At 47.7% G+C, this 22632-nt stretch overlaps 10 protein-coding genes across 10 annotated transcripts; 5 read left to right on the plus strand and 5 right to left on the minus strand.

Annotated features, from left to right (window-relative positions):
* The first annotated feature begins 1576 nt into the window (after positions 1 to 1576).
* F4822DRAFT_367924 (uncharacterized protein) lies at positions 1577 to 4248 on the plus strand. The gene has a single exon (XM_051456224.1). The coding sequence runs from the start codon at positions 1984 to 1986 to the stop codon at positions 4177 to 4179; it is 2196 nt and encodes a 731-aa protein (XP_051310380.1). The 5' UTR covers positions 1577 to 1983; the 3' UTR covers positions 4180 to 4248.
* An 831-nt stretch (positions 4249 to 5079) lies between these two features.
* F4822DRAFT_415704 (uncharacterized protein) lies at positions 5080 to 7011 on the plus strand. Its single transcript, XM_051459254.1, has one exon. The coding sequence runs from the start codon at positions 5220 to 5222 to the stop codon at positions 6759 to 6761; it is 1542 nt and encodes a 513-aa protein (XP_051310381.1). The 5' UTR covers positions 5080 to 5219; the 3' UTR covers positions 6762 to 7011.
* Positions 7012 to 10966, minus strand: F4822DRAFT_415705 (uncharacterized protein). The gene is made up of 5 exons (XM_051459255.1): positions 10064 to 10966; positions 9390 to 10010; positions 8762 to 9340; positions 8611 to 8703; positions 7012 to 8559 (listed from the first exon to the last, which is right to left on the minus strand). The coding sequence occupies exons 1-5, from the start codon at positions 10659 to 10661 to the stop codon at positions 7292 to 7294; spliced, it is 3159 nt and encodes a 1052-aa protein (XP_051310382.1). The 5' UTR covers positions 10662 to 10966; the 3' UTR covers positions 7012 to 7291.
* A 413-nt stretch (positions 10967 to 11379) lies between these two features.
* Positions 11380 to 12646, plus strand: F4822DRAFT_415706 (uncharacterized protein). Its single transcript, XM_051459256.1, has 2 exons — positions 11380 to 11774; positions 11837 to 12646. The coding sequence occupies exons 1-2, from the start codon at positions 11444 to 11446 to the stop codon at positions 12373 to 12375; spliced, it is 870 nt and encodes a 289-aa protein (XP_051310383.1). The 5' UTR covers positions 11380 to 11443; the 3' UTR covers positions 12376 to 12646.
* Positions 12647 to 12729: 83 nt separating this feature from the next.
* F4822DRAFT_415708 (uncharacterized protein) lies at positions 12730 to 14113 on the plus strand. Its single transcript, XM_051459257.1, has one exon. It carries the CDS (start codon positions 12868 to 12870, stop codon positions 13945 to 13947), a length of 1080 nt encoding a protein of 359 aa, XP_051310384.1. The 5' UTR covers positions 12730 to 12867; the 3' UTR covers positions 13948 to 14113.
* Positions 14099 to 15282, minus strand: F4822DRAFT_415709 (Endonuclease/exonuclease/phosphatase). The gene has a single exon (XM_051459258.1). The coding sequence runs from the start codon at positions 15269 to 15271 to the stop codon at positions 14186 to 14188; it is 1086 nt and encodes a 361-aa protein (XP_051310385.1). The 5' UTR covers positions 15272 to 15282; the 3' UTR covers positions 14099 to 14185.
* Positions 15283 to 15402: 120 nt separating this feature from the next.
* Positions 15403 to 16783, minus strand: F4822DRAFT_415710 (chromatin associated protein KTI12). Its single transcript, XM_051459259.1, has 2 exons — positions 16693 to 16783; positions 15403 to 16628 (listed from the first exon to the last, which is right to left on the minus strand). Exons 1-2 carry the CDS (start codon positions 16696 to 16698, stop codon positions 15591 to 15593), a joined length of 1044 nt encoding a protein of 347 aa, XP_051310386.1. The 5' UTR covers positions 16699 to 16783; the 3' UTR covers positions 15403 to 15590.
* A 100-nt stretch (positions 16784 to 16883) lies between these two features.
* Positions 16884 to 18097, minus strand: F4822DRAFT_367992 (uncharacterized protein). The gene is made up of 2 exons (XM_051456226.1): positions 18055 to 18097; positions 16884 to 17933 (listed from the first exon to the last, which is right to left on the minus strand). The coding sequence occupies exon 2, from the start codon at positions 17922 to 17924 to the stop codon at positions 17091 to 17093; it is 834 nt and encodes a 277-aa protein (XP_051310387.1). The 5' UTR covers positions 17925 to 17933; positions 18055 to 18097; the 3' UTR covers positions 16884 to 17090.
* Positions 18098 to 18826: 729 nt separating this feature from the next.
* F4822DRAFT_367961 (HET-domain-containing protein) lies at positions 18827 to 20658 on the plus strand. Its single transcript, XM_051456225.1, has one exon. The coding sequence runs from the start codon at positions 18945 to 18947 to the stop codon at positions 20580 to 20582; it is 1638 nt and encodes a 545-aa protein (XP_051310388.1). The 5' UTR covers positions 18827 to 18944; the 3' UTR covers positions 20583 to 20658.
* F4822DRAFT_415713 (uncharacterized protein) lies at positions 20639 to 22618 on the minus strand. Its single transcript, XM_051459260.1, has one exon. The coding sequence runs from the start codon at positions 22525 to 22527 to the stop codon at positions 20791 to 20793; it is 1737 nt and encodes a 578-aa protein (XP_051310389.1). The 5' UTR covers positions 22528 to 22618; the 3' UTR covers positions 20639 to 20790.
* Positions 22619 to 22632: the final 14 nt, after the last annotated feature.

The following is a 22632-nucleotide window of genomic DNA, read 5'->3' on the forward strand; positions in this document are numbered from 1 at the left end:
ATTTCTTAATTGTTGTGTAAATTCTATCATGTATGCCTAATGTACATGTCATAGACAATCAATCAGTCAATCAATCAATCCCCAACCCCCTATTTTCAATGCACATGCAATAGTTCCCATCACACCGGCACCGTGATCTCTTAGGGCTAGTAGTCAGTTGTAGTGGACCCGGAAACTCGATCCAGATCCCCGAAACAGCTTTATTAGTTTGGTCCGGTCCAAATTTTTTTATCAATGCCCCTGACAATCAAAGAGAAATTGACATCACAAATAGTAGATCATCGAATATAATTCAAGTTTTTCTCTTCAACTGAGAATGAATATTCTCACCTTCAGATAATCGACTCTAGTTGAAAGCTACAAAGTACTGAAGCCCTTGTAACTTCATTGCATAAAGCTGACTCTTCCAACTCCTTAGACTCTGAAGCTCTAACGTCTGGGAAGCTCATCCCGATCACGGTCTGTGCGATAGATTTCCTCCGATGCATACATGTATGTACGTTTGTACCTACCTGCATATAATATAATATAGGCGCAGCAATTCGGTGTGCGAGCACTCGCAAGACCGACTCCATTAGACCGGATGTACATACCACCTACATAATAGCATGTAAGGTGAAATAAATATCGGATTTCTCAAGATTTGATAGGTCAAATACGTCAACGAATTTCCGGTTCTCCCGAGCTTCATAGGCCATATGCACGTGAAGCTCTGATAGGATCCCCCAAGCCGGGAGAGAAATGCGACCTACTGATTCCTGTTGTGCTCCCCACTGGCCCGTCCCATGCGAGAAACGGCATGACCCATGCTAGAGGGCAACGAACCATCCGGTTCTAGTTGAGTGCTTAGCCCGGTAAAACCCACATCGTCCGTTGTAGTGTAGTATAAGTCAACTCGACGCGTTTTGACTGATGGCACAGCCTCAACTATTTCGAGCCATACACGCAAAGTACGTTGTGTATGGTCTCATCTGGTCGTTGTCTCTTCCGAAAACGCGTGTCCTTGTCAATTGCATCCAATCAAGTGGTAGGATTTCCCAAATTAGACCTGTGTTGAGATATCTCATATGTAAATGCAGGTAGCCGTTTGCGATGACAGGATCGCCCTGCCATCTATTTTTCGGTATCTTGCTCAACTGTTCAAGTTCTTCCAAACATTTTCCGTTCAAGCGAACGACCCCAAACCCTAAATAACACTTGTTAATGTCAATTGATGGCATCGCTTAGCTGACAATAAGAGACATAAGAAGAAAAAGACGCGATCGGTACCCACTCTATAGTCCTATCAATCGTTAGCTCTAGTTGATCACCATCCTTTTTAGGATATACCTGTGGCTGAAACGTCCGTTCAGGGGTCTATCTCCACGAGGGGCTAACGCGACGTGCAGATTCGCTGTTCGGCCCTGTTCTTGAAGGGAGGCCAGAGGATTCGCATATTGCAGTGCCAATGATACGTAACAAGTCGAGCAGGCCTCCCACAAAAAAACAAGGCCCCTAAGAGTCTAGGGCTATCTCCGACTCGCCCAAGTCCACTCCATAACCTTGCTTATTTTCTCTTGGCTAACTCCCGTTGAAGTCTCGCAGCAAAATCTGAAAGAGAACGCTGGGGGTCCCCATGCATGCAGAGAGCCTTTTTCACCCCTTGACTCGTCGAATATTCTCTTATGTGGATCCTTCTAACTTGGTACCTGCATCAAGTGCGTTGTCATTCCTAGGCCGAGCCGTAGAACAGGATCAAGTCAAGGATGCTAGCAGAAAGCTTGGTGAACCCACGCCCCCATTTGACGGGATATCACTTAATACATCTGCAACCCTGATTGTGCCCCCCCGTCTCTTCTCCCTCGACCTTATCGGACGAAATGGTCAGGCAGCGTGAACAACCATTCAATCTTTCGTCATTCTGGTATCACAGCGTTCTCTCGTTTCGTCTTCCCAACACTCTCTCCCTATCAAACCCCTTAATTCAGCCGATAGTAGCTCGTAATGGATCGTCCTACCCTCCAGACCCCCAAGTCGGGTCGTTCGCGTTTCTCAAAAGCGTTGCCTGCCCCTCCGCCCGAACTAGATGATGACAGGCCGCTGACAGCTTCTCGCGAACCTTTACCTTCGGTCTTTTCGCCATTCCCACCCAGGAAGGATAGTGTTAGTGTGAAAACCAGCGTCAGCGCGACTACCAGCCCAAGTGGCGTATCAAATTTGATCAACTCTCCTTTACCGGCACTGCCTCCCACTAATACAATGGCGACCTCTACTATGCAAACGCAGACGAGGACGATTCCGAGGAAACCAGTAGGACTGCCATCAAATCCTGCCCCGCAAGCCGGGGCGGCGGCGGCTGCTGCTGCTGCTGCTGCCAAGTCAAAGAAGATGAAGCGGGTTTCTTCAATATCGAGTTTGTTGTCGGCGTATTCTAACACATCGTCGGATTCTGTGCAAAGGTCGTCGCAAGGTAGTATCTACACAAAGGATAGTGAACCATCAAATTCACCGGAAAGAGAAGGGATGAATGATGCGCAACCACCATTAGCAAAGAATTTGTCGGTACTTCCAAGTAATCCTTATGTTGATGAGGTGTCGAGGATAACAGATGAGATGAGAGCTGCCTCGCTGCCTCCCCCACCTCCACCTTTAAAGGACCCGGCTCGTCCTAGCACACCTGTGAGCGCCCGGTCAACGGACCCGTTCGCGGCTTATCGGTCGGGCGACCACGACGGAGGTGCGTCGGCATCCCCATCAAATCTTGTCGGTAGCTCGCCCCAGCAACGGGAAATCTGGCGTCGTCGCGCATCATCCAAAGACGGAAACATCCTCGTCCCGGAGCTCAAGTTATCTGTTTCCCATGGCTCTACTGCATCCACTTCTCAACCACCCAATCCTGAGCTTCTTCCACCCCCGCCACCCGTAAAAAACAACAATAGCAACACCACTTCTCCATTACCACCTAGGAGTGCCTCGCTACCTGGAAGGAATATTCGACCAACCAAACAACCTGAACCACGAGAAGAAGAGGATATGAATAAGCTTCAGAAAAAGCTCAAAGAGCTTACTACTCGAGGTGAGACTGCCAAAGGCACTAAAAATCCTAAGGATGAGTCGATAAAAATTGGTGGGCACACCGAGACATCGATACCTGAAGGATTAAATGAGACTATGACTAACCCGATGTTTGCGATTAAAGGCCAGGCAGAAGAACCCGCGAAGATCTCGTACACTTGGGTCGATAGGGCAGCGAAGGAGTTAGACAAAATAGTACCCGAGGAACCTGAGACGTCTTCGGAATCTCCCCCAATGGAGTCCGCTGAAAAGTCAATCTCGCGCCGCCCGGTCGGAGCTTCTGTGCCCAGCCAGCCGAGTCAACAGATTCAGCCCAGCCAGTTCCAGCAGAACCAGTCAAGTCAACAGAAGCATCCTACTCAGCCCAGTCAGCCAGAAATCCATAAGAAAGTAAGCTCAACGGATCTGCGACCACAGAATCTTGGACTCCCGCGATTCCCGCGACCCTCTCAGAGCAACACTTCCCTTCGCTCTCCTGCAGCTTCTCCGGCTTCTCAGAATGTTTCAGAGACGGTAAAGTCTCAGCAGCCCACCCCACCCGCCGGCACTATGCCTCTCATGTTACCTACCGACTCGAATGAACCGATCAAGAAGCCCGAACTCTTCAACATGGTGACCGCCTTAAACGAGCCTACTATCTCGCCCTCCGTTTCGGCCGACTCGATGGGTACTCGTAAGCCGACACGTAAGGTATCGAAGGATGTTAACACCACCGCCCTTAGCGACATTGGCGAATCCGCAGAGCACATCACTCCCGAGCAAGCGGAAAGAATCAACGAAGCTCTTTCCCGCTTCCCGCGTCAATCTGAAGAAGTTTCCCATCCGCCTGATGCTGTATGGCCGGCCGCGCCCATCTCCTCGAAGCACCATAACTGCTACGTTCGTCACGTCCGATGGGTCCCGGTTAAGAACTTGAATTACCCACTCGCGTGCCAGACATGCGGTGTCCAGGACACGGGTTCACGCAAGACATGCGCCTGGTGTAATTTGCGTGTTTGCTTCAAGTGCCATGAGCGACTTATGGGCCCTTACAAGGCCGACTTGAAGCTCCTGATGGAGAATATGGAGACCGATCAACACGATGACAAGCGTCGTGAGAAGGGAAAGCAAGTGGAGATGTCATAGTTTACCGCCTTTTCCCCTGTTTAGTCTCCTGGTACTGCTATGGTGTTTTAAGATGTCACAGTTCATCAACCTAGCAACTCACCTCTTTTGATTTTGATTTCGCCGAACTCCGGATTACTTGCGTCTTCACCCACCATTCTATTCAGGGCTCCGCGAACACCAGAATTTGGTGAGATGCCGGGAGACTGCGCAAAAAATCTCTTCTTTTTCTTTTGTTTTTTTGACGCTGGATGGATCAGTCTCAGAAATGACGACAACAAAAGGAATTTGCATCTGGAAATAGGCGTTTACTGGTACAATGATACCACTTCTTCGTATGATGTATATACAACAGGGAAAGGGAATTCCTATGCCGTGGATTTGCACTTTTGAAAACCATCGAGTTTTCATAGGGACTAGGGAAAGGAAGGATGATGAAAATGGCATAATGGATTTTCCAGGCTAGAAGCCGGACACAATGATACCTCGATGCGATAGATAAATCCTCAAATGAGTTTTATTTGTAAACTCTTTTTTCCGTTCTTATTATATGAAGATGAACTGTTTTAATGTTTGCTTGACCCATAACTCCTTCTGGTTTGTTTTATTTAGCGTGACGATCAATCTTAAACCACGCCATTACACCGCTATACATGCAAATTGTTATGTACATGTACATAACATCTAGATGGGGAGGAAGGTGAAGGTGAAGTATGTCATTTATGTAGTCGAACCATATAAAATGGGCTCTTAAGTGGTAGCAGCCACGACCAACCAACCACAGTCACGTAGGTACAGCTTATGCACCTTTATAGTGGCCCGGGTATTAAATGATAGGTAACTTCAGCCCTATAGATAGAACTCTTAGCTTTAAGCTCCAGTCTATCCAGGGCTAGGAAATAGGTACACCTATCAACCACTATAATTTCTCTCCACCGCAACTCAATTGGAATTAGTCGCGTGCACGGTCAACAATTCAACAAAAGGACCCCTGGGGAATCTCTGACCGCAACATCAAACATTCAAATCAAAGAAACTTTTGTCTTAGGCGCAATTGAAACATGTCATCCTCAACTGGTTTGAGCCGAACACGCTCACTTCGTAAACCTACCGCGGGTAGTAACGAGACGACTACTAGAGATGGTCCCTCGACGCGTAGCGAGGCGAGGAATACCTCGCCGAGTAGACTACCGGTGAAGCCCACAATGACAACAAGATCCGCAGCAGCAGCTTCAAGTAGCACGACGACATCACGAACTAGGACGACATCCTCGACTATAGGAAGACCTCTTTCGGGTGTTTATAGCAAAGCACCATCTACACGCACAGATTACAGCGGAAATGCTGGAACAAGACCCCTGGGTAGAGCGGCCTCTACACGGCAAGCCTCCTCTTCTACGACAACAACGACAGGAAGCTCAAAGGCTTCGATAACCCGATCTACAACTACTGCCGGTAACCGACCGAGGTCATCCGGCGGACCACCACCCACATCTAACAATCGACTTATGGGACACACACGATCAAGATCCAACGTAACGAGTCTAACAACCGCAACGACTCTGCGCCCCGTGTCCCAAGTATCTTCCGCATCCTCGGGCATCACAAGTCCAACAACTAGCACGATAAGCTCCTCGAGCAATTCCAAACCAACAACCCGTTCGCAAACACACGCGCGCGTGAAATCCCAACCTCCTCAATCCACCACTGCTCCTACACACCACCTGACCAGCCGCCCCGCCTTCAATACACACCAACAACATTACAGCCCCGCGAAATCGCTCGCTCCCAAGCCCTTGACAAGCACCTACCTGGCACCCCCCTCACCCTCCAAGCTCCCCGCCAACGTCGCCATATCCGCCGAGACTAGTCGTTTACAAACCGAACTCCTACAACTCTCCCTCCTCCGCCGCGACGCCCCCGCCGTTACTTCGGAATGGCACGCAAGCGCGCGTTCCAAGCTAGAAATCCGCTTCTCACGCCTCTCCGTAGACCACGACTCCCTCCAAGCCCAAGAACGGCGGCGCGTTGAGGCGCAAAACATATCCACACTCTCCCGCTGGGGCCAAGCCTCTTCCCAAAACCAATTAGGACTAGAAGAGAAAGTGCAAATCCTAGATGAAGTCCTAAACGGAATATGGCAACTCGGGGAATCAGGTGGACGGTATCAACGCGTGGTCTCTGATTTCGAGGTCTGGGCTGATCGCATGGCTTCTATAATCACCGCCCAACGGAGCGGGAATTTGGATGTCCTGGTTGATGGCGAGGAAGTGAGATTCCTGGGCGAGTTAGATCGGTCTTGGAAACGGGATTGTACTAGTTTACAACGTAAACTTGAAGGCTGGCACTCCGCACTACGAGAACTAGGCGACGTCGACGACGCAGACGCGGATAAAGGCTCCGGTTTAGTCAGAGTCCTAGATGGCTGCCGCGCGCTGGTCCGCGATATGTTGGCGGAACTCGCAGTCATGGACGGCATTGAGAGAGACGCAGCGAGAACCGAAGATGAGTGGATCGAGAGTATGAATAAAGCCATCGAGGACGAAGACGACGATACGCCGGCCGCGCGGGCGTATGTGCCGCTTTGGAAGTTAGCAGCATGATAAACGCATGCTTGCTTACCCGTGTACACATACCTGTATATCTACCTACACCTACCCCTATCTCCATATACCTCAGCCTCGGGATACGGCCAGAGGAAATACGATAATGATATGAATAATGATAATAAATAAGAATGAGCAACACGGATAGTATGGGAATGGAATGGCATGTGACAAGATTACCTTCTCATTCGACATCGATAGCTTAGAGTAATACTTGAGTCTCTAAAATAATAATAATATGACGGACATCTGTCCAGGTGAAGCGAGGTATTGGAAATATGAATAATATGACATTCGTAATTCAAAACAAGCCTGTGAGTCCCTAACCCAGAAGAAGTCAAACGCGATACCATTGGTCTTCGTACAACTTTCTTAACCATACACACGTTCATTCAAAATCAGTGCTTCTAAGACTAGACTCAGTTCATACTCAATAGAAACGCAACTCGAACGCATCATCCACTCCCTACCACTTTCGCAACACCCACTTCAAGTCCCTCAACCTTCCCTCAACCCCTACCAACAACTCACCGATAATTCAACTCCGGATTCGCCCTAAAATTACACCTACACCTGCACTCGGGGACCGGACATTCAACATGTCTCGCGAACCACAACCTAGCATGATCTAGATGCAGTACATGCTCACATTTCAAACAAAACGTCGGAAATCTCGCAGCAACTCTAACCTGCGGATCAGGCGACGCTTCGGGTCGATCCGAGCGCGGGACACCGACAATTTCCAGACACACGACACATCGCGGCAGATGGCGTCCGCAGTTCGGACAACTGACACCGGCGCTGACGAGCGTGGGCGTTAGCGGGTTAGTCTGACCCTTTGAGGAGGGCATCGGTGCGCCGGCTCCGGTTTTAGAAAGTTCGTACTCCGCATCGCAGAATACGCAGCGAAGAGCAATTTGCCGGGAAGGGGGAGTAATGGTGGGGACACCGCCTCGTTTACTCTTCTTCGTGCTTTCTACTTCGAATTTGGTTCGTTGCATAAAAGCCTTGTGTCGCTGGAGATAGGCTCTATATGCGTTACGCCATGTGCGACATCGGTAATCGTTGATATATCGTGGGGCGCATATCGATAGGACCAGAGTAGCAGTCTGTACATCGTTGAACTTCTCGATGTACTTCGCAAATATGTCGACCAGCTTGTCTGTAATCCCCGTGAATACAATTCCTTCGATGTCACCTGTTTCTATCGCCTTGTTAAGCTCTTTATTGAGCCATTGAGTAAGCTTAGTATCGTCAAAATACCTTAGCGCTACAAATGTGCGCTCACGGAGTGGAAGTGACTCCTGATTTGCAATATTTTCCCAATCGTTCGTTGCAATAAGTGATGATATCGCACGAAGGTACGGGTCGGTTTTAGAAGCAACAGCGTCATCGAAATCCAGTTGATCCTTTCCTAGGCTTTTGTTACCTGGGCCTTTGAGTTGCAGCGCTAAGGAGACGAATAAGAGCTCCGGGTATTCAGTGCCAGCTCGTTTAAGAAGCTGAACAGCCCCTTGAAAATCGCCCCCAAACAGGGCTCGAGCAGTTGCCATGGTATACCACGATGAGTTCCTCTCGGAAGGCTGCATTTTCGCATAATCGCTAAAATGAGCTTCGGGCGATCTACCCCATCCACAAATGCGCAGCGCCATTTCGCGGTGTGCTCTCTTTTTCGTCCCGACACCATTATACGTTGCCTGTCTGGACCTTTTATTTATTTCCTGTAGGCAACGATCCCATGCTAAATCATCTGGTTGTCTTGTCCCCTCCGCCAATCTGACAGAGTAATCATGCCCTATACATTCGTTAATTAGTGTCTCAAACAAGAGCTACTTGCATAACGGACCTAGATCCCCCGTCCACACATTACAAACTCCTAAGTAGCCCAAGTCAATGCCTTGTGCTACCATTCCCATATCATTGGTAGCCCCATCGGCTCCTATAAAAAATTGTCAGCGTCATAATAATAAAAACATCTTCGAAATGAGAACACCCACCAGCAACCCAATCCCATAATTCCTTTAGCCAAGGATCGTCAGATACTATATCCCTATTTGCGGTATAGTCAAATAGATATTTCTCTTTAGAGCGGAGAAGCATAGCATGGTCAAGAATAACCTGTGCTTCTTTAGGAAACCCTTTCGTGTTCAATGTTGATACAAGTAACCTTTCATGTAGCTGACGATTTGATGGTAGACCATTGCCTTTTATGGATAAGTCGGTTAATGACTGGTCAAGTTCTTTTATAGCTGGCTGCGCCTGCGCCTTATCTGACTGTTGTTTTGAGGTTTCCAAAGCTTCCTTAGAATATTTTCTTAGATTTCGCAACTTCTCTGCTATTTTTGAAGTGTTGGCTAAAGGCTCCGGTAGCTTTTCGGTGCTTGCCTCCGAATCGCAAATGGGATCAGCCGTAGGTGCGGAAAATAATAGTGCATGCTGTATTATCGAATTGACAGGCTCTTTATTACTTCCGAATAGGGGCTTATCTTTGAATGCCTGGTCGACGTTTAGTGGGCCTACCATCTCGGGATATTGTGTCGGTTCGAATTGCATCAAGGTATGATAGCTGCTGCCTCCTAAATTAATCAGCGCTGTTTAATAACCAACGGAATCCGGATCAATTACCTTCAAGTCCACGATGAGGTGCTCGCCAAGGTACCATCTTATATATATGTTCCGAAGTATAAGATGGCTTTTCCAGAATATCAAAGGCACCATTGGCACGTAAGACTATTGCTCGCGGCGTAAGCGCAGGAGAGTCAAGGTTGACCCAGTCGAATGAAACGATTTTGTCATCTTTTCGGTCTTTCGAATATTCCATATCTAGCTCATATGATTTCCTGACTTCGAGGAGTTCTGGGCTATCCTTTCGCACCTCAGCGGGAATATATTCTTTCTTGATATCCAAGACCTTGAGCTGGCCGGTTCTGGACAAGACAGCTATTAAGCCACTACGATCCCTACAGAACCGTAGCGACCTTATCAACGAGCCCCTATCTTGGAAGTTAGCATCTTTCACATCAATCGCCCTTTCAACATTGAGGGAAGCTCCCCAGGGCAAATCGTCTGTATCGACGGCATCGAGATAGAAGCGGGACGAAGACTGCCGTGAAGTTGCGCGACGATCCCATATCACCAGACCTGGCTTATCCAGAGAAGATGAAGCGAAGTAGTTTTGGTCCGAATAATCAATTGCCAAATTGTTGTTACACTTAGTCTGGTAATTGATCACTGCACCTTGTGGATCTTTTAAATCGTCAGCAGGTTCTAGTAGGTGTATCATGGGGGAAAATATCTACCTCGGAGATCATATATACGAATTCCCTGATTTTTTATCCCGGCAACAAGCACTTGTGGACTGTCTTCGAAGAACTTCGTACTTGATATAGAAATACTAGCTTCTAGTCCAATCCGCGGATTCATGGAGCCTTCAAGTGATGCCCATGAAACACTAGGATCTAACGTCGCGATTCGAGTTACATCGAATATCTTTAGACATTGATCATTTCGCACTCGTTCTAGTCCCACAGCTAGTAAAGCTCCCGTGTTGAAAGCTACCGCCTGACAAGTACGAGTGATCCTAATGGGGAGCTCCAAATGAGAACTTGGATCGCCATGGAGGTTTATGAGCTCCACGGCACCACTCGCCGTTCCGATGGCAACAAGCCCAGGATAAGCGGGTGACCAGTCATACGTGGTCAGTGGAGGAATTTCGTCATATTTCGATGACTTCTCATGATGAAAAGTTCCTGGTTGTGCAAGGCCTGTGGGTTCATAGAGTTGTACGACCCGATGCTGCAAGTTAACGTGTAGAAAGGTGTCATAGGCTGGATTTGGTGACCATTTGATTAAGCCCGGTTCTGGTCTATCCATTTTCGAAGATGAGTACTGCGACATTGTTCCAGAATCCTATATAAGCCCATTTAGGGTGCATACATCCGCCGCAGGCCGCTTCATAGGCTGGGAGGCACCAATATGGAGGCTGGTTACGTGAATTGAGGGAGCTCGACAGAAGCCATATTTCGGTAGACCTCACATATCTCGAACTAGATGATGGAAGTGGTGATTGTATTCCCTCTAAGCTCGAATTTAGGAATAATGGAAATAGTAGTATCTTAATATTTGATATTATAAGTTTGAAATGCTCAATGTGTCCTCATTGAAAGTGGTTGTCTTTAATAAAGTGCACTGTGAAGTGTCGGCGTGCGGGAGCTCGAGTTAATCACCAGCTATCGATAGAAGCTATAACCCCGCTAACTCTCATCCATTGACCAATCAAATCCCACGTACATACGAAAAACCCCTGTAGAATTCAGCTAGGCCGAACTTATACAATTCGTACACACAAAGGACTGCTGATAATATTTGCACGCTTGAATATTGGAAAAGGAAAAGTGAAGATAATGCTATCGTGACAAACTTCTAGAGTTCACTTGGCTTCAATGTTATCTGTCAGTCAGATTGGTGAATATATGGATATATGAATAGCCGGTTTAAGCGGGTACTATGGCGGTACTTGCATGCCTTATCTAGATGCATATCAGAAGTCCCCACCTAAAAGTTCAATTTTCTGCGAGTTCTAGCGTTGAATTTCAATTCCAACCAACTAAAACATCGACACTTCCAGCAACGACCTTGAACCAACTCAACGGTAAAATACGTAAAATACAACAGACACAATGAGTTCTAAAAGAAAGTTCGCCGACTATGAAGGCGACTCCGCCGACAAAGAAAAGCCTCGCGAGCGCATCCCAGGATACCATGTACCCAACAAGAAGGCCAGGAAGAAGAATCCGAAGAAGGGTAAAGTGAAGCCGAGTAGCATAAACTGGGTCAAGAAGCGAGCGCGAACAATCGAGAGGCGATTCAAAACGGGTCAAAATATGCCTGCGAATATTCAGAATGATCTAGAGAGAGAGTTGGCGCATCATCAGCAAAAGATTGAAGAAATTGCCGACGAGAAGAGGAGGAAACAGATGATCAAGAAGTACCACATGGTTCGCTTTTTTGGTAAGCCTGTCAATCCACACCATACAGCAGAACGAGCGATCGGATCTAACAATGCGTAATAGAGAGGAAGAAGGCAGACCGACTCGCGAAGCAAATTAAATCCCAGCTCAAGAGAGCTACAGACGAGAAAGAAATCGAAAAGCTGCAAGCGGATTTGCACAAGGCCGAGATCGATAGTATCTATACGAGGTTTTTCCCGCACCGAGAGCGCTATATCAGTTTATACCCCGTGGCATCATTAGGCCTCTCGTCGAATGGTGATGATGAGAAGCCAGAAGATGCCAGTTCTGCAGCACAAGCTCTACACTCCGAACGACCGCCGTTATGGAGGCTCATAGAGAAGACATATGAGAAGGGTATTCCGGAATTAATCAAAATAAGAGAGCGCAAGTTGGAAAAGGAACCGAAGAGCAAGCGCTCCAACGAAAAACCCTCAAAGGAACCCATTTCTACGAAACCTAGCAATTCCAAAGCGAAAAGTTCGGACACGCCAGCTTCTACAAGCACTCAAAATGAAAATAGAAAAGCTCGGCGAGCTAAGCAAAGGGCTGCTGCGGATTCGGATAACGATAGTGAGGGTGGCTTCTTCGAGGAGGAATAAAGGGGATCTCGGAGCGAGGCAAATTATCATGATACCCAATTATAAAATAGCAACCAAATCCATGAGACAGTGAACGTCGTAATTGAAGGTTTTACTCAGGACGACCTGGAGGTATCCTTGCGGCCTGAGTGACTACATATATGACTGTACTCAACCCCCTTGCCTGGTATACGTGCCATGGGTGCACTGCGAATTTGACACATACTTCCTCATTATTCATAAGGCCCAGTAATAGAAAAATAAGAATAAAAATATGAAGCCAACATGAGGCCATCTTCATTCAAGGAATCTTGACTTGCTACTATTGAAGTATTAGGTAATCATTTTATGACCTTAAGAAGTATAATATCGATTACATAAGCCAACCCAAATCAATTCGTTGCCTACGACCGGGACACATCCATTCATCCCACCAAATACAACAAACAACATTCAACACCAGCTTTTCTATCCCTCCCAAGAAGGGGAAAAGCTGCGCAACATGTGTACACGATGACATCCGAAGCAGCGTCGCCGAAGAGGCGACATATACTCTCATCCTTAAACCAAGACCGACGATCGGCATCTCCTAAAATGGACGAAGAAATCCGTACGTCACCAGAAGCCCCACCAACAGAGCCGCATCCTGATATCGAACAGGATGAGGCAGAGGAGGCTACTACAGAAACAAGGGAGAGGAAACGGACTTCGCGATTCCGATTTAAATCAGAGAAAAGTTCCCGATCCCGACGCCACCGATCACACGATCGCGACCGTGACCATAATGACGCCGACCATGAAGACGGCACCTCCCATCGCCGGCACCGTCACCACCACAGACACCACCGCCATAAACGGCGACGTACCCACTCCCCCTCTCCCCTTAAAGAACCCCAACGAGACCCCTTCGAGCCCCCACCCCTAGGCTCCGAAGCCGCCTTCCGTGAATCCCTCTTCGATGCCATGGCCGACGACGAAGGAGCCGCGTATTGGGAATCCGTATATGGGCAACCTGTGCATATATACTCGCCCACGCGCCCGGCGGCTGATGGTAGTGGGGCGCTTGAGCAGATGAGTGAGGATGAGTACGCGGCGTATGTGCGGCAGAAGATGTGGGAGAAGACGCATCAGGGGTTATTGGAGGAACGGGCTCGAAGGGAAGAGAGGAAGAAAGAAAAAGAGGAGCAGGAGGAGGAGAAGAGGCGGTTGACTAGGGAGATGGAAAGGAGTTTGAGACGAGGCGAGGAGAGACGGCGGAAGAGGGGATGGAGGGAGAGGTGGGTTGAGTATGGGGAGAAGTGGAATGTGTGGGATGGTACGCTGGAGGGTATTGCTTGGCCAGTTAAGAGTGGGTTGAGAGAGGACGTCGGCGCTGATGCGGTGAGGGACTTCTTCGTCTTGGGAATTGATCCTACGGAAGTAGGCGAGGCGGAGTTCCTAGCTAAGCTGAAGGAAGAAAGGGTTCGATGGCATCCAGACAAGATCCAGCAGAAGCTTGGAGGAAAGGTGGATGATGCGATTATGCGTGATGTTACAGCAGTTTTCCAGATCGTGGATAAGCTGTGGTCTGATACCCGGGCTAAGAAGTTGTGAGGTCTTCACGATCAAAGACTAGGTAAAAACACCTAGAGTAATAGTGATACATTTCTGCCTCCTAAATGTATAGGACCCTAACGCAATACAAGTCAATAGGGACTTGGGGCTATCCTAGATACTCTATGAACATGAACAACATCAGAAGAAGCACTATTTGCTTAGATTTATTTTATTTTATATTTTATTTCTATTTGATATGCACAAAAGTAGGCTCGAGGTTATAAGAGTACCACACCTAGGGATCCTCGACTCGAAAATGCGCCACAACTCCCAAATGATCCGTAATCCACGGCTTCTCAAAGCCCAAACTCACAACCCGCTCTCTCTGAGCCGGATCACTCAACTCAACATCCCTACCAAACCGCTCAAAACTCAATAACTTCACCCGTCCCGCGAAGTACACCTTATCCATCCTAGAACACCCAAACCTCTCCCTCAACGTCGTCGTAGCCTGCTGACCCCAAGTATACCCCTCCTCACTATCTTCCTTGCCACCAAGTTCCAAATACGCATCTTTCAGCCCATTATCCTCATGCAGCGTCCGATCAAACGGCTGTATAGCATTAAAATCCCCCGCCGCCACCGCGCCAAAGACATTCTCATCATGCATATACTTAACCACGACCTGCATCTGCGGGGGACGAAACGGCGGCTCGAAAGCTAGGGACTCGAGATGCGTATTGCACAGCCTAACCGTCTTACCACCACCAAGCACTATATCGACGAAGAACGCATCGCGCTGCATACGGGTCTTGGCGTAGTGCACGCGGAAGCAGTTCGTGATATCCAAACGTCGGTCCACTAGCGTCGTGGTCCCGTATCTAGCCGCCCAATTCGAGTCATCGATATCCGTCACGTAATACTTTTCCCGAATCCACGGTTTCTCTCCTACCGTCGTAAGGTCCTGTGCGATACTTTCTTGCAAATAGATAACAGCGGCGGTTGTAGGTGGTAGTTTACTAGTAAGACCCTCGAGGTGCGCCAATGCGATGTCCATGCGTTCCTTAGCCAGCGGTAGCATGAAGTCGACATTCCAGCTATACAAAGCGAGCTGTGTGATACCAAATCCAGATTCATTTTGCGTATTTCCCGAAGCTTCCATGGGCTGCCATGCCTGCTTGTCGCTATCATATGCGAAGTACGACTGCGGGTGCGGCTCATCCGGCTTCCACTTCACGGAATCCATTGGTTTGACGGATTCTTGTGTTTCTTTGATTGCTTTTTGGATTAACTCGTCCATGATGAAAAAATGGCATGTGCGTGTGGGATGATATAGGTTTCTTCTAACTAAACTTAGATGTTTGCTTGCTTTTCGAAACATGGATATGTAGTTGTTAAAGTTAATAAGTGAAGTGAGATTGTTTCGTATAGGTGATAAATCATATAGACCATTATAGTGGGGCGAGTATATCGTTATACCCAAATACCATATTACGATATAGAGTATATTACCTTATGGGCCTTTAGACTTCCCATGTCATATTAGACATTGGAATAGTTAGTTCTGTTTGTTTCTGCTTGTTTTGCAGTGTTATGCTACGTAGGATACGATATGTAACTGAGATATCTATTGTCAATTCTAGGGGTATCAAGACATAGGGAAAAGGGACTAGAAAAGATGGCATCAGCCGAAAAGCCTTTCAAGCATCCTTCTCGAAAGCATCATTAAGATAAACCACAAAGGTCTCTCGTATCCTCTCCGGTCCCATATTTCTAACGCCCTCAAGTCCAATACCGCCTCGATGTAAGCCTATGTAAGCCCTTCGTAAGCGTTGAAGTTGAGGTAATCCGACTTTCTTCCCAGCTGGTAATTCTACCACAAGATCATCGCCGTCTTTACCGTTTCCCTTAGGTATTCTGACATCATCTCCGCCGTCGTCTCCTTGCTGGTCTAATACCTTTTTGACGATATCCTGTGTCTCACGGTCGAGGATGTATAGGTAATCTCCACCGGCATCTCTACTTCGTTGGACGGTAGCTTGATTCGGTTTCACCACTTTCCGAGATTCGCCCGCAATAGTCTCCCACATATTCGAAAACACTTGCTTCGCTTGCTCCTCATCGTCTTCCCAGATAAGCGTGAATAGTGGGCTATCCCATCTAGTCATAGGATTCGGCTCCTCATGCCGAAAAACCAGGTTCTCCCAGTTCTCCGGCTCGTAGGGTCCCTCTTCATCCACTTCCTCTTCCTGTCTTTTTTCCCCATTTTCACCCTCGGGGTTCTGTTGTTGATCCCGCCGCCTCAGTCTCTCTTCATTAACACTCTTAGCCCTCTCCTTCGAGCACCCAATCTGCAGCACACAACTCGGCGTGCGCATATTCTTCGCCTCGCAATAAAGCTGGTACCGCCAGCCCTTTATATAATTCAACCCATCAAGTATAACAATATCACGATCGCTGGTCATCGCGCGCTTAGTAGCGCCGTAGATCGTAGCCCGCGCATCTTTCTCCGAGGCATTAGCGGATCGCACGTGTGCTGCCGGTGTCGCTGGTGATAAATCGTATACCGATCGCGAGATTGAAAGGGTCTGGTCGGATATTAGGTGAAGTCGGTATTTGGCTTGTGGTGCTGTTGGTGTTGTCGCTACGGCTTGTTGGATGCGCTCAGAGAGGTAGCTGTGTAACTGTTTCGCGCGTGTGGTTTTGCCGGACGTGGGGAAGCCCGTTATGATGATTAGCTGGTCTTTTGTTAGAATACCCTTTCAAGTTATTAATTTGATGGTTTTGGATGTATAGACATACAGGCATCCTGATTATATAAAAGCAGAATAATGGCAGGTTTGTTCGAAGAAATTTAAAAAGGAATCAAGGTTGAGCTCATTTTCAGGTCTGTTAAAATTTCTAAGGCCGCAAGTACCCCGCGATGTTAAGGTTCAGTGGATACCCCTCACTAACCGGGTACGCTAGAGTAGCGGCACGTCACTAATTCTTAGCGAATCCGGGGCGCTGGAAACCCCTTGTAATTAAGCAAGTAATAGATTTTTCAGAACCAACATTAAAATACAACTTCATTTATATAAATCTATAGGTACAAGAATCATATCATCATAATATACTTTAAATATCCATCATAATCCTTTAAAAATCCAGACCAGAAACTCCCTTGTTATATACTCTTTAAACAGCGAGATAATTGAAGCTTATCTATATCCGCCCATCTCATAACTAGTCTCGTCGTGTCGTCCGTTTTGTTGATAACTACTAGACGTTGATGCGACACGTTCACCTTTCGGAACGGTCTTTAATGTCATCCCGATACCCTCGACAATGATAACAACAATCATCTCCATAAGGACGGACATTCCAAGCAGGATATCGGCGTTGCCCTTCAGTTGGTTGAAGGAGGGATTGTTTCCAAATACTGATATCGCCGAGTAGACCAATCGGACAAGAATAAAAGGAAGAGAAAGTCCTACAGCTAGGACTAGTCGTTTCTCGCCGGATTCCACGTATGAGATCTGTTGCGCGACGAATAAAGTAGCGAGGACTAGTAGTGCGAACGAAGCGATCGTAAGGCCTATGCCCGCTTGCGATAAAGATGATACTGTGTACTGGCCCGTCTTGGCGACATTTTGGCCGGCCTGAGTACCACCGATTATACCCAAGATTAGACCCACCAACGTCAGGGTTTGAACGAGGCGTAATCTGTTCACGGTTATAAATGCCGTTGTCGATTTTTGGATGCTTGCGAGGGCACGCCCGATTAAGCCAAGTTGGGTCAAGATTAACGGGGATAGGCCGACGCTTTGTAGGGTTACTGCTCCGATCTGCAGGCTAACGTTGGTGGGATCTGAGATGGTGGCTAGTTGTAGCGATGCTCCGACAATACGGGCGAGCGAGAGAATGATAAGGTAGAACCATCCTGCGTTGCGGCCGAAGCCGTGGCGTATTGCTAACCATATAGCGACAAATAATGAGAATAAGAAAACAATCAGTTGAGCGATTGAGATGCTATCTCGCTCGGTTAAAGCCATCTTGGGGTGCTTGAGGTTGGAGACGAGTATAAGTGTTGTTGTTATAGCGGTTGTTACTGATGAAATAGTATTATAGGAATGAATTGCTTTGAATACAAGATGCTCTCTTCGAAATACAGAATTTACCTACCTATCCAACGTCGATATATATATTTATCAAAGACATACTGAGCTGAAGCCTCACTTCGTTTTCCATGAAACTCTGTGGCTTCCTCTGAAAATTTTAACGAAACCGAGTGCGAAGGAATTCAGCCTCTCTTCAGGCATTTCTTAGTCCCCTGTAAGTTCTATGCGAGCTTTGCGGGCTACCTGTAAGAGTCATGGTAGCGCGAATGGCTGACGAAGCACGCTAATTGACTGGGCCCCCAAAAGCTTTGCCAAGCCGGTACTAGTCTGCTGTAAAATCGGCAGCGAGTCCCGTCTGTAATCTTGATAGCGCCTAATCCGGCTATAAATTTCGACACGAAACATACCCCAAGTCCCTCTGTACGAAACCGAGCCCTTCAATCTCCACATAACATCACGGTGAGAGCGAGCTTGTCTAAGAAGTCATTTCTAGTCCTATGTCCACCCACCATCGAGAATGGTAAGAATAATCTGATTCTTATCGTAGTGCGGATGATGAAGCCGAATCATTACTTCTATTTTGTTTTTGACTATTAGAAGGCACCCAGGTTGGCCATAGGTAATGCAGGTTGGCCGCCCAATGGGTAAGGCAGCATTTTGACCAATGGCGCTGCCGAAGGTCAGCTTGATGCCTAGGTACATAAGGCTCGCCCTCATTCATCCTGGTGCTTTCGACGATGATATTACCGTTTCTTTCCAAACCTCACCATTCCCTAAGGGCGTACCGCAGTATGAGGCTCAGAAGAGAATCCCTTACCCGTCTACGTTGCTAGCAATGACGATAACGCAACATCGTCACGACACGTCGACTTGCCGAAACCCACCTTCATCCCGGTCACGCGAAATCTAATCGTCGCTCTAAAGCATCTGCGCCTTGATAACAAGCCAAGACTTATGTGGATCGATGCACTTTGCATTAACCAAGAAAATGACGTCGAGAAAGGGTCCCATGTTAGAATGATGGCCGAGATCTATCGTGTTGCTAGCCGGGTGGTCGTCTGGCTTGGGCCGGAAGAAAACGATAGCAACCGCGCTATGGAACTGATAGAATATCTTGGATCACAAACGACATTCAATTACTTGCATATGCGACTCAAACCTTCGGAGGTGTGCACTGACCCAACCCTGTGTGACCGGGACGTTCCATTACCCTTTAATGAGGGCGAGCTCGCCGCGATCTACTGCTTAATATCACGACAATGGTTTGAAAGATTATGGGTTCGGCAAGAAATATGGTCGGCTAACAAGGATGCAATAACGAGGTGTGGGTCTCAGCAACTCATATGGACATGTTTTCGTCAGGGTTTGTTCTGCTTCCTGATGAGGTGTGCTGAGGATGTTAAGAACAACGTATGGTCGAAGTTTGGAGGACTCGTCTTAGCTCATTTGAACGTAGAATTGATCGGCATACGTTTGGTCTTCGGGACTCTACATTGCAAAGACCCGCGGGACCGAATTTACGCAATTTCGGCTATGCTTCCCGATGAGGAGCAGGCGTTCATACCTCACCCAAACTATAGCCAACCCTTTGTTGAGCTATACACTCATGCCATATTGCAATGGATAGGATTTTATAATAGCCTTAACATTCTACACGTGTGCGAGCTTCAAAATAAGCCGTCTTGGCCAAGCTGGGTTCCTAATTGGTCGATACACTCGAGAATGCCTGTCAAAATCTCTCCGCAACACGCATCCTCTCAGCTGCGATGTTGGCACCAGCAACCCCAGCCTGGAACGCTCCGAGTTAAGGGTATATCGGGGTTTGTCATCGATAGACATCATAAGCTTCAATTAAATCGATACTTGAGTGGTGGGGGCACATTCAACTTGCTGCGTGAAATATTACGGGGGTTAGGTCCGATTGAACGGGATAGCATCGAAAGATACGCCCGGACTTTTAGTATGGGCCAAGTCTCCGATATGTGCAAACCCCCTATTGGAGGTCGACTGTGCTTTGATATAGTAGCAGGAGTTGTTCGTCTTTTAATGTCCGATTACGAATTCGACGACTTGTTTGAATACGATTACTCTGGAGGGGATAACACGCTATCGGCTAAAGATCCCGATGGAGTTTTTAACGTTTTAATACAGTTTTGCAAAGAGTTGGATGGCCTACTGATCTTCCAGGGTGGAACCAGCGGCATAGGAATTGGGTCCCAATTAGCAAAATCTGGCGACGAGGTATGTGTTATCGTTGGTTGCAACTGTCCTTTGCTGCTGCGACCTATAAGCAATGGTCAATACAAACTTGTAGGTCCATGTTTCGTGGACGACCTTAAATGGGGTGAAGCCATTCTCGGTCCGTCACCCAAGGGTATTCGGCCGGTTTTTGCGGATACCGATACCGATTCCCATGTTCCCGCGTTCATGGATTCTGTCTCGGGTGCGGTATCTTTCGAAGATCCGCGGTTGAAATCGCTGCCGATAGACCTAAGTGATTTTCGCCGAAAGCTATCGAAGAACCCTTGGGCTAAGATCGATGTAGATCCAGATCTATTGGGGGTAGAATTACAGTGCTTTGATCTTGTGTAGCTTAGTAACTATCTCTCAGTCTTATTATTTACGAAGAATTCTTTCATTAAAAACATAATTTGTGGGACGAGGTCTTGAGTCTAACGACTCCTGGTCGTATATTCCCATGGCGTATAAAAAAAGAGCCCTTTTTGTATAATTAAATAGTAGTACCTAATATCTCCGGGTATCGCCAAACGCCACGCAATGCAACGAAGTCCCCCTATCTCTACCAACTATCAAAATTTCCAAACCCACCAACCTTCGGTTTTTTCTTAACCGGCTCATCCCAAGTATCCATATCCTCTTCAATAATCTCATCTTCCTCAACACCCTGCCGTGATTTCATCGCAGCTTGGAGATATTTCCCCACATTCTTCCCTCCAGCACCGGTCCCGCGATCCACCGTGCCGTCCGGCCGGACCCGTTTGCCCGTCCACGTCATACGATCGTCCTCTGTTCCTCCCGAGCGCTCCACTAACTCTTTCGCTTCGGCGACTTTATCGCGCTCAGCTTTTTGCTTGAGGAACTCGTCGAAGGGGTCGAGGTACACGACTACGTCTTTGATGACGATTTTATTTAGGGGTCTGTCTGAGCCGTCTGTGGGCGCGGCTTCCATTTTACTGAGGACTTCTGTACCACCTACAACCTTTCCAAAGATCGTGTGTTTGCGGTCGAGGTGCTTGACAGCTCGGTATGTGATAAAGAATTGGCTTGAATTTGTGTTCTTCCCCTTATTCGCCATACTCAGTATCCCGCGGGTGTCATGGGTTAGGGGTCCGTCGAATTCATCTTGGAAATTCTTGCCCCATATACTGGTGCCCCCTCGTCCGGTACCTGACGGGTCGCCACCTTGGATCATGAAGTTCTTGATGTTACGGTGGAATGCGACGCCCTTGTAGTATCCCTTTTGGGCTAGTCGCGTGAAATTCCAGACTGCCCTCGGCGCGTACTCAGTCTGTAGTTCGATATTTAAATCTCCGAGATTGGTCTCGATTCGTGCGTAGCCTTTTATCTTGACCCTCTTCGGTTTTAACATATATTCCTCATCTGTGAGTGTAGCTCGCTCGCCACTGGTTTCAGGAGTCAATCCTGTACTGGTGAAACTCGCAGCTGCTCTACCTGTTGTATACGCCGCCGCATTATAGGCTGGTTTCTTGTCCTGGATCATCGATGTCCGGACAGGGTTGGCTGTCCCGGCCTTTGTGACCGCCTTGGATGAACGATTGACGTCACCACGAGCCTCACGCTCCTTCCTGGCCTTCTCAACGGCTTCCTTCGCTCTTAAGACCTTGTCGCCTACCCTGCCCAAAGCATTAATATTAACATTGCCTTCTTTCCTCTCTTCCTCTTGTTCTTTCGTTAAGAGTGCATCTCCGCCGTCCTTTAGATGTTGGAATTGGCTTAAGTCTCGGCTTGCAGCGTTCTGTGGATCTTGAAGCGTGATAATATCCGAGCGACCAAATTCCGCATCGTCAACTAGATCTCGCCACATTTTCGCCTTGATATTCATTCTCTCGACCGTTTCCCAAGCAAAAACGTTCGCATATGTCCCATGTCGGATCGCAACGATATGAGTATTATCGGTGAACACTTTGAAGGTGACGGGATCGATTAAATCTCCCTTCCCATCACTCCCTAGGCCATCTGCTCCTTTCGTATCGGCGTCTGCATTGCGCGCAAAATTGAGCTTAATCAGGTCGCGTGCCGCAAGGGGCTCCCCATTTACGGGATTGGTATCGTGATTCTCGAGCCATTTCGATATGACCTCGACATCGAATATTGTTCCGTCGGAGGTGCAAACAGGGTTTTTGAAGGGTTGAAGACTGGCGGCGCAAAAGTTGAATGGTAGTCGTCGAAAAGATGCGCCGTTAGCACCAGTTCGTGAGCCTGTACTCGCGGAATATGCGTCGGAAGAGGACCACTCGGAATGTGTGATATATAGCTTGTCCGTACCTTTCCCCATGGTTCATATGTACAGGTGTAGATACCTGTACTTTGCAATGCGACCAAAGGTTGTAGAATGACGAATGAATAAATAATTAGAAAGAATGAAGCTTCCCCCAAATAA

This window comes from Hypoxylon trugodes (genome assembly GCF_022578975.1).
Source record: "Hypoxylon trugodes strain CBS 135444 unplaced genomic scaffold F4822scaffold_9, whole genome shotgun sequence".
Lineage (NCBI taxonomy): Eukaryota > Fungi > Ascomycota > Sordariomycetes > Xylariales > Hypoxylaceae > Hypoxylon > Hypoxylon trugodes.

Bases quoted from the DNA above. Each gene is read 5' to 3' on its own strand.
- F4822DRAFT_367924 (XM_051456224.1), top strand. From the start codon at position 1,984: ATGGATCGTCCTACCCTCCAGACCCCCAAGTCGGGTCGTTCGCGTTTC.
- F4822DRAFT_415704 (XM_051459254.1), top strand. From the start codon at position 5,220: ATGTCATCCTCAACTGGTTTGAGCCGAACACGCTCACTTCGTAAACCT.
- F4822DRAFT_415705 (XM_051459255.1), bottom strand. From the start codon at position 10,661: ATGTCGCAGTACTCATCTTCGAAAATGGATAGACCAGAACCGGGCTTA. The intron at 9,341-9,389 runs GTAATTGATCCG...TGATTAATTTAG, and splicing joins ACCTCATCGTGGACTTGAAG to GAGGCAGCAGCTATCATACC. The intron at 8,560-8,610 runs GTCCGTTATGCA...ACGAATGTATAG, and splicing joins TGTGTGGACGGGGGATCTAG to GGCATGATTACTCTGTCAGA.
- F4822DRAFT_415706 (XM_051459256.1), top strand. From the start codon at position 11,444: ATGAGTTCTAAAAGAAAGTTCGCCGACTATGAAGGCGACTCCGCCGAC. The intron at 11,775-11,836 runs GTAAGCCTGTCA...AATGCGTAATAG, and splicing joins CCACATGGTTCGCTTTTTTG to AGAGGAAGAAGGCAGACCGA.
- F4822DRAFT_415708 (XM_051459257.1), top strand. From the start codon at position 12,868: ATGACATCCGAAGCAGCGTCGCCGAAGAGGCGACATATACTCTCATCC.
- F4822DRAFT_415709 (XM_051459258.1), bottom strand. From the start codon at position 15,271: ATGTTTCGAAAAGCAAGCAAACATCTAAGTTTAGTTAGAAGAAACCTA.
- F4822DRAFT_367992 (XM_051456226.1), bottom strand. From the start codon at position 17,924: ATGGCTTTAACCGAGCGAGATAGCATCTCAATCGCTCAACTGATTGTT.
- F4822DRAFT_367961 (XM_051456225.1), top strand. From the start codon at position 18,945: ATGTGGATCGATGCACTTTGCATTAACCAAGAAAATGACGTCGAGAAA.
- F4822DRAFT_415713 (XM_051459260.1), bottom strand. From the start codon at position 22,527: ATGGGGAAAGGTACGGACAAGCTATATATCACACATTCCGAGTGGTCC.